This window comes from Caretta caretta, chromosome 2, assembly GCF_965140235.1.
Source record: "Caretta caretta isolate rCarCar2 chromosome 2, rCarCar1.hap1, whole genome shotgun sequence".
Classification (NCBI taxonomy): Eukaryota; Metazoa; Chordata; order Testudines; family Cheloniidae; genus Caretta; species Caretta caretta.
The window spans coordinates 110,356,603-110,373,484 of record NC_134207.1 but is presented as its reverse complement, the minus strand read 5'-3'; the positions used below and the strand labels follow the sequence as shown (position 1 = coordinate 110,373,484).

At 40.9% G+C, this 16,882-nt stretch overlaps 1 protein-coding gene across 1 annotated transcript in view; it reads left to right on the top strand.

The window, feature by feature from the left end:
- The window catches only part of KDM1B (lysine demethylase 1B), a 40,353-nt gene that overhangs the window by 12,826 nt on the left and 10,645 nt on the right, over positions 1-16,882 (top strand). The window contains exons 9-17 of the mRNA XM_048839957.2: positions 619-823; positions 2,062-2,240; positions 3,405-3,581; positions 4,663-4,737; positions 7,643-7,780; positions 10,277-10,448; positions 11,832-11,959; positions 14,833-14,964; positions 16,478-16,552. Of these exons, the coding sequence (XP_048695914.2) occupies positions 619-823; positions 2,062-2,240; positions 3,405-3,581; positions 4,663-4,737; positions 7,643-7,780; positions 10,277-10,448; positions 11,832-11,959; positions 14,833-14,964; positions 16,478-16,552 (1,281 nt within the window). The remainder of the gene's footprint in view (positions 1-618; positions 824-2,061; positions 2,241-3,404; positions 3,582-4,662; positions 4,738-7,642; positions 7,781-10,276; positions 10,449-11,831; positions 11,960-14,832; positions 14,965-16,477; positions 16,553-16,882) is intronic.

Below are 16,882 nucleotides of genomic sequence, written 5' to 3'. Positions count from 1 at the left end.
CACGAATGGCATGACAGTGCATTGCAGTTTCTCTGCACAACATCATGTGCTATAAGCCAAAGGTGGCAAGTGTATGAACAGTTCCTTTATGCCACACAGTTTGTTCAGGTTAATTCTTGTTAACACTTGTGTAAGCTTGCCTACATATTTAAGCTTTTTGATCTGTATTTGTTTTGCATTGTAACTATAGATCTGCAAGACAAGGTTCATTGTTGCAGGGAGGGAAGAATGTAAATGAAACTGATCAAGTATGTATTGCCATGAGCCTCTTAAGTTTCCTAAATTCAGCTGTCTTGAATCAGAAACAATTAAAAATGCCTAGTCTGGATGAAGTGGTGAAGTATGTCTCCTTTTTTTAGCTTGCAAAATGGATGCTGTGTTGTGGCTCTTGGCAGATTCATTTCTGATGCACATGGCAACAGTTCACGCTTTCTAAGTCAGGCACAAGAGGGAGAGAAAGGGAAGAAAAATGTCTGTGTGATTTAAACTGTCTTGTCTCTGAGGCTGGTGCTTTTAGTGCTCTCAGGTCTGAGTTTTGAGGGGTAAAATGGAAAAACCAAGTCAAATGTGTTCAGAGTATTGATGCTTGTTCTCTTCTGCCTTCTCTCCTCCATCCAGAGAGTTGCTGAAGTTTCAGACCATTGGTGGTACTCCATGCTCATCCTCCCTCCTTTGCTTAAAGACAGTGTGGCAGCTCCTTTGCTGTCTGCATACTATCCAGACTGCGTAGGCATGAGTCCCTCCTGTACCAGCACTAACCGATTACTTGGTGAATCCAACGCTGTGAAGTTAGAGCACATAAAGAGTGCACCTAATGTAGCTGGTAAGGGCTGTTCGTGTGTCTATTTCAGGGATTCTCAAACTTCCTTGTACTGCGACCCCCTTCTGACAACAAAAATTACTACATGACCCCAGGAGGGGGGACCAAAGCCTGAACCTGCCCTGGATGGAGGGCCAAGGCCAAAGCCCTCTCCCCCCAGGCAGGGGGATCAAAACTGAAGCCCAAGGGCTACAGCCCCAGGCAGGGGGCATGTACCCTGAGCCCCACAGCCCAGGGCTAAAGTCCTTGGGCTTCAGTTTTAGCCACAGGAGGTGGCGCTCAGGCTTCGGCCCCAGGCCCCAGCAAGTCCAAGCCAATCATGGTGACCCCGTTAAAACAGGGTCGTGACCCACATTTTGAAAACTGGTGGTCTGTTTACATGACGCAGCTCTGCAAAGATTTGTGTCCTTTTCTTGAATGTTACATGTTCAGTTACTTTAACTGAATCATTATACTGCACATTAGGTTGAAGGATGGTCTTGAGGTTAATGCTGTGTGGTGCTGAGACAAGAAATCTGGGTTCTGGTCCCAACTCTGATATAGATTTTTCCATGTGACCTTTGCAAATCACTTCATCTCTCTATAAGATTAGAAACTTGACAGCATTTCTGTGAGGCTTACATCATTAATGTTTGTAAAGTGCTTTGAGATTCTTGGATAAGATGGTGCTTTAGAAATGTAAAAGATCATTATTAGCAACAATTCAGAAAACACAAGGGTTTCAATCATTTATGAATAAAGAGTTTATTTTCATATTAGCTGTCTGTGATAGTTCTAAAATTCATGTACTCAGAATTGCTGATGTCAGAGACTGTCTAGCAACTTACTCTTCTTCAATGTATTCTGCATTTCAAGAGGATGCTTTATTTCAGAGAGAACAAAGAATTTTCTGAATGTTAGACTAGAACATCTATTGACCTGGATTCTTTCTACTACATCCATTTGTCCCACCTGGGTGTGTTACCCAGAGAGCCAAAAAACCACTCTAACCTGGATAGGTCCAGATCTCTTCAGCTGGAAGGACAATGTCTGCATTGCAGGACTTGGAGGGTGGAGGAGGGAATAAAGCAGTGAAAACTTGGGACAATCCTTAGAGTTGCCAGAGGTTTGAGGACTTCCTCACTACCACCCCGAGGATGGTCATTGGGCATGCTCAGTGTATAATCTTAGACTGGCCAGGAACTGACTAGTAGATACAGCAGAGTATGACTGATTCACGGCCTGTCTTTATTCCATTTCAGGGATGAATAGATACTTCCAGCCCTTCTACCAGCCCAATGAATGTGGTAAAGCACTCTGTGTGAGACCAGATGTCATGGAATTAGATGAGCTCTATGAGTTCCCAGAATATTCACGAGATCCTACAATGTACCTAGCTTTGAGAAACCTCATCCTGTCTTTGTGGTACACAAATTGCAAAGTAAGCAAGGCTGAGAGTTAATGGTATAGTTTTATATTTACAAATAATGTGCTCTAAGGCACTGCCTCCAAGAAGTATAGGCAGAAGAGCCCTCCTGGAGTCTGTGTTCTATGAAGAATCTTCATTAGACACAGTAATTGCACTTTTAAAAATTGTAAAAAAAACAAAACAAAACAACCAGCACTAAACAAAAAATTACTTATACTTAATAATGCCAAGAAACTTCCTTTAAAGTGATCTTCAAATGTTTTTGAAACACTCCAACTTTAAGATGAAAGCCCTGTACAAGCTTGGTAAAGGGAAACTTCAGAATATTTCTAAATGGCTTTTTAGGGCACTTCAGTACTTTTTGTTTATGTGAATGTTAGGTAAGTACTGACACCTGGGTAAGCGTGAGAACAGGCTTATGGCAAAACTACAGCTGAGGATGACTAAGGAGGAAAAGTAGAATATCAAAGCTTCTAGCAGTTTAGAAACTTAGTCCAGATTGAGCATGTTATTTGCAACACAAACACCATGTAGTGAATAGGAGTCTCACAGCCACCTTCTAGTATATCTGCAGGGGCACAAGTGACCGCAGACATGGTTGTAGGCTTGATTCTCTTTGTTTATACTGATTTAACTCAGTTGACTTCACTGGAGTTACTCCTGATTTATAGTAGTATAAATGAGATCAGAAGCCCTATTGGTTTTCTCAAAACTAAGACTTCTCGACTTGGGTCTCTTAATACAAATTTTTGAATATGATCCTGTTTTTATTTTGGCTGGAGTAGCATACAACTTGCACAAACCTCTACTGTGTGGATCCACAGGACATTCAGTGGAAAAGCTTGACTATCTAGCATCGCTGCGATATCTAAATGTACTTGGCAGGCATGGATGTAGCTGAGGTCCGTTGTACTCTTATCTCGTTTGTTCTGTGTTAATTCACTCTGTTTGGTTTTGGGAGAATTGGAAGAATCAAATGGTCTAGAGTTCTCTCCCTGCAGTTGGCTGGGACACAAAATTGACCTTTACTCTTTGTTAATCTCTCTTAGTAACCTGTTTGATTAGAGGTTAGGCTTCAGCATCTGAATTACGGTTGAAATGTGTTTTAAACATGGGAAAGCATGGAACATTTTGTATGAACACATCTTTATTTTTTTTTTGTTTCCCTAAATGCAGGAAGCTCTGACCCCTCACAAATGTACTCATCGCATCATTGTGCGGGGGCTTGTGCGTATTCGCTGTGTGCAAGAGATGGAGAGGATACTTTATTTTATGGCAAGAAAAGGGCTGATTAATACAGGGATTTTGTCAGTCAGTCCTGACCAACATCTTCTTCCCAAAGAATACCACAATGTAGGTAACCATAATATTCTCATTAATTAGTAGATAGAATATGCTGCTGCTTAATTTCTGTTTTCACATTTGGGCTCTTGTTTCAATCTGTAATTCCAACCATATTAGCCAGGATCATGTTTAAACCTAGCTTAGTTCTTGGTAGCAAAGTGTTGACTCCCATTGACTTCCGTGGACACATCAGGCCTATGGTTTCCGTGGCTATTATGGACAGGGATGAACTACTTTGTGACCTGTTTTATAAACCCATGGTATACACTCTGCTTTCCTCCACATCCTAGCATAGCAATTCAACCCTGTTTACCCACGCTAGAAAACATGGCTTTCAAGAACTGTCGTTGTCTTAGTGTATGCGCAACATGCCTCAGGTGCACATGACCAGGATTCATCACCGAATTTGGTCTGCTGGTTTGATCATTAGCTTCCCTGGCCGGACCAGGTGCTCACAGGGAGCATGACATGAATGCTGATTCATTGCCCTCCCCCTCCCCCCCTTCAAGAACTGTGATCAAAGAGTGCTTGTATCGGACTATCAATTTGTGTGACACAACACTGAAATGTAGATCAGAAATGAATATGTGCTGTAATGTCTGTATTTCTAGGAGATACGCCAAGTACAATTTTATGCTACATGTAAATGAAAAGTGTGTGTGTGTATTTTAAACTAGTTTTCGTTATTTAATGCCTTTTGTGATCAAAGATGCTTACAAGATACATGGTGCGTCTGATCTAGGTCACTTAACTTGCTTGACTTTTTATCAGCACTGTTTTAGTCAAAGTAAATTGAGACAAATGCTTTTAAAGGCCTCAAATAAACCAGTTAGTATCCCCAAAGAAATAACTGGCCTTCCGCTGACACTAAATGAACCCTAACAAATCATGCCTTTCAAAGTTATCATTGACTATTTTAGAGTACACAGGCATGATCCCACACCACTGAAATCAGTGGGAGCACAGATTTCACCCATAATGTGCAATGATTGATTTTTGGTTTTGCACCAACTGATTTCTTCTGTAAGAACATTTGCTACTTTCCTTCTCTCTCTCTCTCTCTCTCTCTCTCTTTTTAAAAACAAAAAAGAAATCTGTCATTATTGTTGGGGCTGGTCCAGCAGGATTAGCAGCTGCAAGACAACTGCACAACTTTGGAATTAAGGTAAGAAGCTTTAGGATAAATATCTTTATTCAACACTTAAAAACAGCAGACCTCCTACTACATAGAAACCTGTCCTTCAGTAATGGAAAAATAATATTCCTAATACAGATGCCTCCATAGAACAGCCCAATAAATGTACAAAATCTCAGGTTTAATTAGGTGAGGTAATATCTGTTGGTTGTTTTAGTTCAGGTCAAACAACAAAGCAAAACAGCAGTACATTTAGTACATATTTTACATACTATTTTAAAAAATGACATATGAGAACAGTGTCCAGAACAGAGGGACCCTGATCCTTGACTGCAGTTCTTAGGGGTTGTAATAATGTAATAAAGTAAATAATAAGGGAAAAATTAACTCTTGTTTATTAAATTAACTTTACCAGAATTAAAAATAATTGACGTGATCTATTTATAATAAACAAGTGTACATAAATTGCATACATTTGATTGTATCCCTCTCCCCCAGTCATCTTGATTCTGCAATACTTTGCACACATGAATAGTCCCATTAAAATCAGGGGAAATACTTCCAGGTGTAAATGTTTGCAGGATTGGAGATTGAATGGGAGTTGAGCACCTAGCTTCTCGATTTCTTTTGAAAATCCTTGTGATCAGATTCCTGGATGGGTCACACTGAGAAGTTCAACGCTCAGGGCAGACTGCAAGAAATAGGGCAGACCATCCCCAAAGCTGGTGGTTTACTCTATAATTAGATTCCCCAAGCCAGTAACAAAAAAGCTTCTGCAGTACCATACTGGTTAACCGGAAGCCAAACACAGTCCCCTTTGGGCATTCCAGCCCGTGGCTCCCATCCAGACAACCAAGTCTAATATAGTTAGAGGTTATTGAAAACCTATTTCACCATATGTGAGGTTCTTACTGATCCCAAAGGATCAGACACTTACCCCACATCAGGATGTATCTGAGATCCTACCCAAATATCATGCTGTCAGTCAATCCTTAGTAAATGAACTAAAGATTTATTAATAAAAGAAAAGAGAGGTATAAAGGTTACCATTGCAAAGTCCTTATGTCAGGTTCGTAGCAGTGATGGAAAAGACTGCTGGCTTGCAAAAGTCTCTCTGGTAACTTCCAAAAGATTGGAAGGGCCTCAGTCCAGAGTTCAAGATATTCCTTTTAGCTGTAAATCCACAGTCCAGGGAATTAGAGCAGCAAAGAGGCAACATGGAGGTGTCTCAGGTGTCTTTTTATATTCTTTGCCAGGTGCATAGAAATGTTTGGTCCCAAGATGGAGTCCAGGTCACGTCATTATCACATGTGCTCGCATGCTTTGCTGACTCATGCAGCTATTTGCCATATTGTTTCTGAGGTGTCCACAGGAAAGGCTTACTGGGCAGGATGAATTTCTTCAATGACCCATTGTGAGCTGAGTGTCCTTAATGGCCATCAACACATAGCTGTCTAGCCCTGATGTAAATCTATCTGGAGGGTGTCACCCAGGAACAAAACACATATTGGAGATGCAAATACATAACCAATATTCATAACTTTAGATACAAAGATCAAATGTGGATTTAATCAGGATAATCATATTCAATAGCTTGTAACTTTTCCATTGACACCTTACATGATACACTTTGTGCAAGACTTATGGAAATTGTGTAACAGAGTAACAGCCGTGTTAGTCTGTATTCGCAAAAAGAAAAGGAGTACTTGTGGCACCTTAGAGACTAACCAATTTATTTGAGCATAAGCTTTCGTGAGCTACAGCTCACTTCATCGGATGCATACTGTGGAAAGTGTAGAATATCTTTTTATACACACAAAGCATGAAAAAATACCTCCCGCCAACCCCGCTCTCCTGCTGGTAATAGCTTATCTAAAGTGATCACGCTCCTTACAATGTGTATGATAATCAAGTTGGGCCATTTCCAGCACAAATCCAGGTTTTCTCTCCCCCCACACACACACACAGTTTGTGGGGGGGGGAGAGAAAACCTGGATTTGTGCTGGAAATGGCCCAACTTGATTATCATACACATTGTAAGGAGAGTGATCACTTTAGATAAGCTATTACCAGCAGGAGAGCGGGGTTGGCGGGAGGTATTTTTTCATGCTTTGTGTGTATAAAAAGATATTCTACACTTTCCACAGTATGCATCCGATGAAGTGAGCTGTAGCTCACGAAAGCTTATGCGCCAATAAATTGGTTAGTCTCTAAGGTGCCACAAGTCCTCCTTTTCTTTTTGCGGATACAGACTAACATGGCTGCTACTCTGAAACAGTGATATAAATGGTCAACTTTCTTATACACAGCATCACAATCCAGAAGGCTGGAATTCTGCCTCATTTTCAGCCCATTCCATGATTGCTGAATCACGGAATGCATGTTGTCCTCCAGCTGCATTGTTTCAGTCATGCAGAAATGTATCTTGCAATGAATTATATTAATATCAAACAGCAAAAACAGTTTTAATTGAAAATATTGCTTATCGCTTTAGAAAATATTTATTTTCAGTATGTGAAATGTACATTAAATGTATTTTAAAAGAAGCAGCAAAAGGTCAACATATATTAACTTGGAGCACCTTTCCCTAAACCTGAAAAATTGGAAGTTTTTTCACCTTGTAGATGTTGAAAAAAGCAAATGATAATATGCTTAAGCCTAGTTTTATTAAGGTATTAATTTTGGCTAAAGTGTAAATGAGCCTTTGTTTTATAACTGTGTGAGTGTGTATGTATCTCTTTAAAGTAACCTTTAAATGACAATTTGAGAAACATGAATGGAAGGTCTGCTCCATTAGTGTCCATTTATCAACAAAGTAAAGTATTAAGCTCAATAACATAACTAAGCAGCTTAATTTTGTCTTTATCCTGGAGCCTAGATAAGTGTTTTTAAAATATCTTCTCTGACAGCTTCCTAAGCTATGTTTGTGTTACAGGTCATTGTGCTAGAAGCAAAAGACAGAATTGGCGGGCGTGTGTGGGACGATAAGACTTTCAAAGGAGTCACCGTAGGAAAAGGAGCACAGATTGTCAATGGCTGTGTCAACAACCCGATAGCACTAATGTGTGAGCAAGTGGGTTTCTTCCCTGCAATGGTTATGCATTATTGTCAGTGAAAATGGACTAATTACAAAGCCATGTAGGCATGTATATATGTGTGAGTGCCGTGGTTTTGCTCCACATGAGTTAATATTTCTGAATATAAAAGTTTCCTTCCAGGAATTAGGTGGGTCAACCTCTTATAATCAGAGTAATGACTGAGCTAACCTTAAAATAATTTGTTTCTTTAAAATATCTCCGTTTTAACATTAGTCATCTTAAAAAAACAACCAAACAAACCAAATGCTCCCTCACAATAGAATTCCTTGTGGTAAGGCTGCTCTTATTTATGATTGTAATTATTTCTCTGGTACATTTAAGTTCTATATGAATTCTAAAGAATAGGAAAAATCCTTAGTTTCAAGTACTACCTTTCAGACAGAGTACTATATATGTATTTATTGTCTTGAATGGCTCTTTAAATACAATTAAGTTGGATCTATGCCACGTTTTAACTATAAATGAAACTAAAGACAAAAGTGTTTTCAGAGTACAAATTTTTAATTGAAGATCTTGCAGTACACAATTCAAATGAAATTATTGTCCACACTGATTCAGGAAAGGAGGTGAAGAAATAACTAGCTCAGAGATGTTCTGCTCAAAGTATCTGTAGTCCATCTCTTAGGTGAACCAAGTTAATAGAGAAAGTTCTCAACTTAATGGGTGAGAACAAGAGATTCTGATGAAATGCTATTCTAACTCATAGCAACCAAATTGACCTCCATAGAAAAACATCACTTTCATAACAATCCTTAGTAGTACTAATCCATATATAGAGAAATGGTCAGTCTGAAAAGCATAAGAGTTTATCAAGTTTGAGAACGTTAGGGCCCATCTGTATTGCAATAACAACCACATCTGGTGACCCAATTTATGACATGGTTGGTGTGATTAAAACATAATTCTGTCTTGTAAGTGACATCTGTATGGTAACCATGTCTTTGATTAGTGCTACAACCTTGGACAGAGCAGGGTATTAGCACGGTGTCAGGCATATAGCTAAAATAAAAATGGCTAGGCACCACCTGCAAGAAGCAGCCATGGTTTTTGCCTGCAACTGCGGATAATGTTGTAAGAGTCCCCAGCAGCTTGGTGGTTGTAGTAGAGATAAGCCCTTATACTGGAGTTGGCAATAGTTTTCAACTATAAGCCCCAACTGACCTTAATGTGTGGTTTTATGGCATTGTGGGGATTCATGGATACTGTCTCTCAGTGACTTCCAGATGAAATCCACACAGGCTACCAGTAAAAAGGTGTTTTCTCACTGCCAGCATTGCAAACTCCAAGGCAGCTTTATGTTCAGATCCCAGACTGAGTTTTTGCAAGTGGAACTTAGCAAACTAGTCTTCTGGAGACCCAGAGCCAGGAGAAAATCCAGCTCATTTTCCTGTAACTATCCAATGCTCTATGGCACTGGGAAGAATAATGGGGGAAATAGCAAAACCTTATTTTAATTAGAAAAGTATGGCCTCTGAATACCCAGAGGGAGCTCATATGTGGAGTAATAGTGTGTGATCATTTATTTAGGGTATTTTTTACTTTTTAAAAAATAGATCTGTATTTTGAAAAGAGACCTGCAGTGGGAAGCAGCCCAGGGTCTCACAGGATAAGTGGGTAAAATGGGGAAATCTTAGGCCATATCTCTGATTAGGTAAAAGTGCATTGAAAAGAATTTGTGCTACATCTCCAAGTAACTGTTTCACTTGGACTCTGTGAAACATGTCAACTCTTTACTCTGACTTTAAAAAAAAATATTGGCCAAGCAAAGCAAGGTTTAACACTCAACTCAATGGCATCTCTGTCTGTCTTTCTGTCTATAATGCAATAATTATTGAATTATTGAACATCTGATCAATTCCAGAACATTCAGGGAATGTTTTAGTCCTCTATGGGCAAAACCATATTGATATTGGTGAAAACTGGAAGGGGAAAATGGTGGACACACGGAGCCCCTGGCTTCTGGTTGGCAGACTCAGCAGCATGGAGGACACACGGAGCCCCTGGCATGAGGGAAGGGGCCAAGAGGTTGCTGTGAGTCTCTGAAATAGAGTGGGATGGAAGGGTGGGACACAGAGTTTGTGGGGTATATGTTGAGGAACAGAAGGAGCTCCTGCTGTGTGCAGTGTACTCTGCCTACAGAAGCAACAAAGTGTGCGACTCTTTAGTTTTACCATTTCCTAATCTTTGGATTTTTGTACTGCCTTTGATGTATTGTTGCTTAAAAGTCATAGGCTTGGTTTAACTGCTGAGTTTCAAGTTCCATTCAGAACTAAATTTTTGTATTATTTTAAGAGGTTGAGATTCATGTCTAACCTGACCAGTTGTTTAAAGTGTGCAAAAACTCCATGTTAGCAACAGTGCCTTATTCCTAAGGATTTACCCTTCTTTTTAATATGTACTTGAGCAGCTTAGAAAGTGAAGTTTTCCCCATAGAAATTTTACGCTTATTCATTTTTAACTTTCTTTTGAAGCTTGGTATTAAAATGCACAAACTAGGGGAGAGATGTGATTTGATCCAAGAAGGTGGAAGGATAACTGACCCTACTATAGATAAGCGCATGGACTTTCATTTCAATGCCATCCTGGATGTTGTCTCAGAATGGAGAAAAGATAAGACCCAACATCAAGATGTCCCTCTTGGAGGTAAGGGAGGAGTTGTCCTGGACACCAGAGGTGTTGACAGTTTTCATAACCATAAAAATAAGGGGGCTTTTATGCTAATTTGCCTTTCATTTTGTACATAATTTGGGGATTCTGAATATTTGTATGTATGGTTGGCCTTAAACTTTGAGGCTCCATTGAAGTAAATGGGAGCTTTGTCACTGAATTCAGTGGAGCCAGGATTTCACCCTCGAGTTGTAGGCCATACCATATCTCATTTGAAGGGTGATTTTTTTTTCCCTACATTGATAGTAACATAGGAGATTAGATCAGTTGTTTTCATAGTTTGGCCATTTTTAATATACTTGTCCTTGGCTTTGGTACTACCACTAGTTTGTCTCTAAGGGTATGTCTACACTGCAGTTACACACCCACGACTGATCCGTGCCATCTGACTTGGGCTCATGGGGCTCAAGTTAATGGGATTTTTAATTGTGGTGTAGACGTTGAGCCAACCTCTGGGACCTTCCTACATCATGGGGTCCTAGAGTATGGGCTCCAGCCCGATCTTGAATGTCTACACTGCAGCTAAACAGCCCCTTAGCACGAACCCAAGACAGCTGGCATAGGCCAGCCGCGGGTGTCTAATTGCAGTGTAGACATACCCTAAGTAGCTGAAGCAGTTTCGGTTGGATAGAGACGGTCAGGGCAGCTGTGATTTTATTTTTTTAATTACATTTTCAGAATATAGTTCTGCTCTTTTTTTCTATGATGAGTACACACAGAGTAAGGGCCTGATCCAAAGCCCACTGGAAAACAATGAAGAGAATCCATTGGCTTCAGTGAGCTTTGAATCAGGCCCCAAGGCTCTCAAATCTTTTGCTATAGTGAAAATTACACAGAATGCTATAGAAGGTGGCATTCGGAGTAGTATTCATGAGTTGTTGTTTTCTGTTTGTTTTGGGGTTTTCTATTTATTTATTTATTTTGGATGAATTAGCCTTGGGGAATGAGTGTCATTTAAACCACATCACTGCAGCATGTTGTACTGATGATAGCTGAACAATGAATTTCTCTGCTGTCTATGTTGGTTATCCCACATGGCTCCTATTTTTAACCAGATTTTTTTCTGAGGTTGACAGTAACGTCTACTCTCTCTTTTTGAGAGCAGTTCTTGGGAAACATACACTCCCTTGAGATCTGTGTCTGAAATCAAATTTATTTTAATCTGAACTCAAATTTAGGGTTTCATCTGATCACATGAGAGAGATCTTGCTGGCATATATTCTGTAGCAGCTTTTTTCACGACATAAGAAGTAAATTTGGATGAGTATTAATAGCTAACTTGCAAACTTGTGAGAGTCGGAGAACAATGAACTGCGATCATCTATTTTACATTTTTATTGTAAATCTGTTCCTGTACAGAGAAGATACAGGAGATCTATAAGGCTTTTATTCAGGAGTCAGGTATCCAGTTCAGTGACCTGGAGGAAAAGGTACTACAGTTCCACCTCAGTAACTTGGAGTACGCCTGTGGCAGTGACCTCCATCAGGTGAGTGCATGATTGATTAAATATGTGATGTAACTTAGAAATAGAGAGAAGGGAAGGATAATCTAATGTCTAGGGCACTATCCTGGAATTTAGGAAACAAGGAGTTCAGTTCCCTGCTCCACCTCAGACCTCCTGGGTAACTTCTGTGTGCCTCAGTTCTCACCACTAAAACTGAGATAATAGCACTCCCCTCTCAAAGAAATTCACCTCCAGTTTGAACCTTACACCCAAGTGGTCACTGCAAAATGTGAGGTAAATTCCTCTGCTATAGTGGAAACTGGGTTTTGAAAAGTAGCTTTTGATCCACATACCCAAATGATTACTGCAAGTGGTGATCACAGAATGCAAATTTCACTGTGATGCTAAGGTCCCTCTAAGCCATGGCCCTCCCCGCTGGCCGCTGCAGGTCCGTGCTGGGACCAGCGGGGAGAAGCGCCCCTCCCCACCAGCCTCAGCATGGATCTGCCACAGACTTGCTGCGGCTGGGGGAAAGGAGCCCCTCCCTCAGCCTGGCCCATCCACGCTGGAGCTGCTGCAGCCGGGGGAGAGACTCCCCCGGCCCCGAGCTGCTGCAGCGAGAGAGGGTTGGGGGGAGTCTGTTCTCTCCCCACTGCAGCCTGGGGACAGCCTGCACCCCGAATCCCTCATCCCCTCACACCCCAAACCTCTGCCCCATATTGATGCACATAATAAAATTCATTCCGCACATGGACGTAAAAAATTAGAGGGAACACTGCTGTGTTGTACTGGCAATATAGTGTATGTGATGCACATATGTATTTACATGTATCATTTTACCTGCAGTAGTCAGTTTTCTAGTGTTGTATTAGTTGCTGTGAAATATTATTGGACAAATTATCTGTAGCACCTGAGAATACAATAGAACCTCAGAGTTATGAACATCTTGGGAATGGAGGTTGTTCGTAACTGAACAAAACGTTGTGGTTCTTTCAAAAGTTTACAACTGAACATTGAGTTAATACAGCTTTGAAACTTTACAATGCAGAAGAAAAATGCTGCTTTCCCTTTATTTTTTTACTAGTTTACATATAACACAGTACTGTACTGTATTTGGTTTTTTTTGTTTTGTTTTGTCTGTGCTGCTGCCTGATTGTGTACTTCGGGTTCCAAATGAGGTGTGTGGTCGACTGATCAGTTCTTAACTCTGGCGTTCATAACTGAGGTTCTACTTTATTGTGATATTAAAAGTGATAATAATTAACATAGCTGCTGCATTATATTTTTATTCTTTTAGTAGTAGAATACTTTCATTTTCAATGGGAACCCAATGGATGACGTACGTTTACTTTTACTTCCTGTCCAGTTTGCTGAGAACCATTTCATACCTCTTTCCCTCCCCCTAGTATTTTTCAGCCATATGTTTTGGGAGTTTTGCTGTTGACTTCAAAGGAGTCAACAATTTCACCCTGTGTTTTTAAATCTCATGTAATCATGCTTGTTAACTTTGTAGTGGCACCAATCCACTGACCTTAAAAGCAGACCCCAGAGATTTATTCATTACCTCTCTTAGGACAAAGTTTGCCATTTCAAGCATCTTTCAAGCATCTTTGATATGAGTGGTTTTTAGAATCGCACACTTGCATTCTGTTTAGCCTTTCACTCTGCAGGCAGGCCAGTCCTCGCTTACAGACAGCCCCCCAACCTGAAGCAAATACTCACCAGCAACCACACAACAAAAACGCTAACCCAGGAACCTATCCTTGCAACAAAGCCCGCTGCCAACTGTGTCCACATATCTATTCAGGGGACACCATCATAGGGCCTAATCACATCAACCACACTATCAGAGGCTCGTTCACCTGCACATCTATCAATGTGATATATGCCATCAGGTGCCAGCAATGCCCCTCTGCCATGTACATTGGCCAAATCGGACAGTCTCTACGTAAAAGAATAAATGGACACAAATCAGACGTCAAGAATTATAACATTCAAAAACCAGTGGGAGAACACTTCAATCTCTTTGGTCACTCGATTACAGACCTAAAAGTGGCAATTCTTCAACATAAAAAACTTGAAAAACAGACTCCAACGAGAGACTGCTGAATTGGAATTAATTTGCAAACTGGACACCATTACATTAGGCTTGAATAAAGACTGGGAGTGGATGTGTCATTACACAAAGTAAAACTATTTCCCCTTGTTTATTTCCCTCCTAATGTTCTTGTAAACTGCTGGAAATGGCCCACCTTGATTATCACTCCAAAAGGTTCCCCACGCCCACCCCACGCTCTCCTGCTGGTAATTGCTCACCTTTCCTGATCACACTTGTTACAGTCTGTATGGTAACACCAATTGTTTCATGTTCTCTGTGTATATAAAATCTCCCCACTATATTTTCCACTGTATGCGTCCGATGAAGTGAGCTGTAGCTCATGAAAGCTTATGCTCCAATAAATGTGTTAGTCTCTAAGGTGCCAAAAGTACTCCTTTTCTTTATATTCTGTTATCTGAGTGTTAATGCTTAAAAACCCTTACCGGTATAATAACACTGTAGCATCTAATCATTTGAGAGATTGGATAGCTGTATACCCTTGTTTCGGTCGGAAAACACCTTTTACTGGTATCTAAAATGTTTTATGCCTATACACCAATCTTTTTCACAGTGCTGCTCTTGCACTGTGCCAAATGATGTTCTCAGTAGGGTATCGCCTAGTAACCTATCCAGATTGTGTCATTTTGCTTAATTAGACGATTTGCATAGCGTAGCCTCATTTAAATAAAAAATTTGCTGGCATCTGATCCCCTGGTATGGAAGAAACCACTTTGGCTTCCTCTACATGTATGGCTTTTATAAAGCTTACATGTTGTCTCCCGACTGGTAGACACAACCTGTTGTATTCTGTCCACAGGTATCTGCACGCTCATGGGACCACAATGAATTTTTTGCCCAGTTTGCTGGAGATCACACCCTTTTAACGCCAGGGTATTCTACCATCATAGATAAACTGGCTGAAGGTGTTGACATTCGACTTAAGCTTCCGGTGAGTTGTAAAGTGATGGTGTCAGGGGATTGGTCAGACTCACATCATCATAAGAGGCACAGCTCCTAAGCTACAACCAAGGAGAGGGAGGGAGGGAGCAGGCGGGAGGGGTGGGGAGGAACTAACTGGAGATAAAGAGGCTTTTGAAATGCCTAGGCTAGTTTAAATGGGGGAAGAGGAGCACCTGGCAATCAATCAGCTGGCTTTGCCCAGCCAGTGATTAAGCAGAGGACTGAAGAAGGTATTGAAGAGAGGCACCTCACATCCTGCTGTACGTATGCTCTGGGTTTCTCTCATTCCCTGTTGTCCAGTCAAGGTTGTCCCGCAGTGAAGGTAATGAGAGAGTATTAGCTTTGAAGCATACAAGCATCTCTTCATATTCCACAAACAAATCTGGTTTTGAGATAACTATAACTTTTTTTGATGTGACGGAACAGGAAGAAGCTTTATTTTTTAATTATTTCTGTATAATTTCAGTGTTTAGATTTCATCTCAATTGTTAGCAAGTGATTCTATTTATAGCAAACCTGTGATACTGGAAATGTAGTTGGATATCTGCATCCTAGAGGCATAGTCTAAACCCTCAGGGCTTTGGATCTGCCCGCAGGATTGCCCCCCATGGTGCAGCAGGCCCTGCGCCGCTCTCAGAAGTGGCCGGCACCACATCCCTGGGGCGCTGGGGGTGTGGGGGCAGAGGGCTCTGTGCATTGCCCTTGCCTCCAGGCACCGCCTCCCCAGCTCCCATTGGCCAGGAACAAGGAACCGTGACCAATAGGAGCTTTGGGGGAAGTACCTGGAGGCATGGCAAGGGCAGCGCGCGAAGCTCTGTGCTTTAGGTAAGTGGCGACGGGCCGGAGCCCGAACCCCTCCTGCACCCTGCCCCCCAACTCCCTGCCTGCACCTCGCACCCCTCCTGCACCCCAACTCCCTGCCCTGAGCCCCCTGCTGCACCCCGCACTCCCTCCTGCACCCCAACCCCCTGCCCCAGCCCTGCATACAATTTCCCCAACCAGATGTGGCCCTTGGCCCAAAAAGTTTACCCACCCCGGTCTAAAATGTCTGACTAAGCTAATCATAATATTTAGCAAGTACATAAAGTTTGGTCTTGAAAAAGTCACGTTTGTAACTAACTTGACTTTAAAAACATATATTTTCCCTTCTTTCATGTATCAGACTCCTTAGTGTTAGCATTCGTACTAATAAACTGTTTGACTTCTACCCTTACCATTTCTGGGAACGCAGGGATAATCTTGAGAGAACTGTGTATAACATAGTTATCCCCCTTATCATATTATGAATTGCTTCATTTGAACAGTGAACAACTGTTTCAGGTTCCCTTTTTCCACAGTGGCTAGTTTTTCTAATTAACGTGCTCTTCTGCATCAAATACGGGAGCTAACGTATCCGGAAGTGACGTTTATAGACTTGTAATAATTTGCTATCCTCTGAATGTGGACTGTATAATTTCATAGAATTTTTGGTGTATCACCATTACTTTCCCTTTGCAAACCAGGTACACAGTATAGACTATTCTGGGGAAGAAGTCCAGGTCACTACAGCAGATGGAACTGTGTGGACAGCACAAAAGGTAACAAGTATGTTTCAAGTTATCTATATTTAGATCATAGATTCTTTAGAGGTTAAAAAAAAAATCTGTATATTTTTACAACTTAATTGTTCAGTGACCCATGTTTGGTTAATATAGTGACCGTTTTTCACTGGGCATGTTTAAGTTTGGAATGCTAATTTATATATACTGTGGAAACTCGCTCATTTGAACAAATGACCTATTCAGAATTACCTGAATTTTGCAAATAAGTGAAACACACAGTTTTAAAAATATCTAAGATTAACGGCTGATGAAGCGTCCTCTGTTTGCTTATTTTCATGGTTGTTTTAATAACACTGATATTTCATA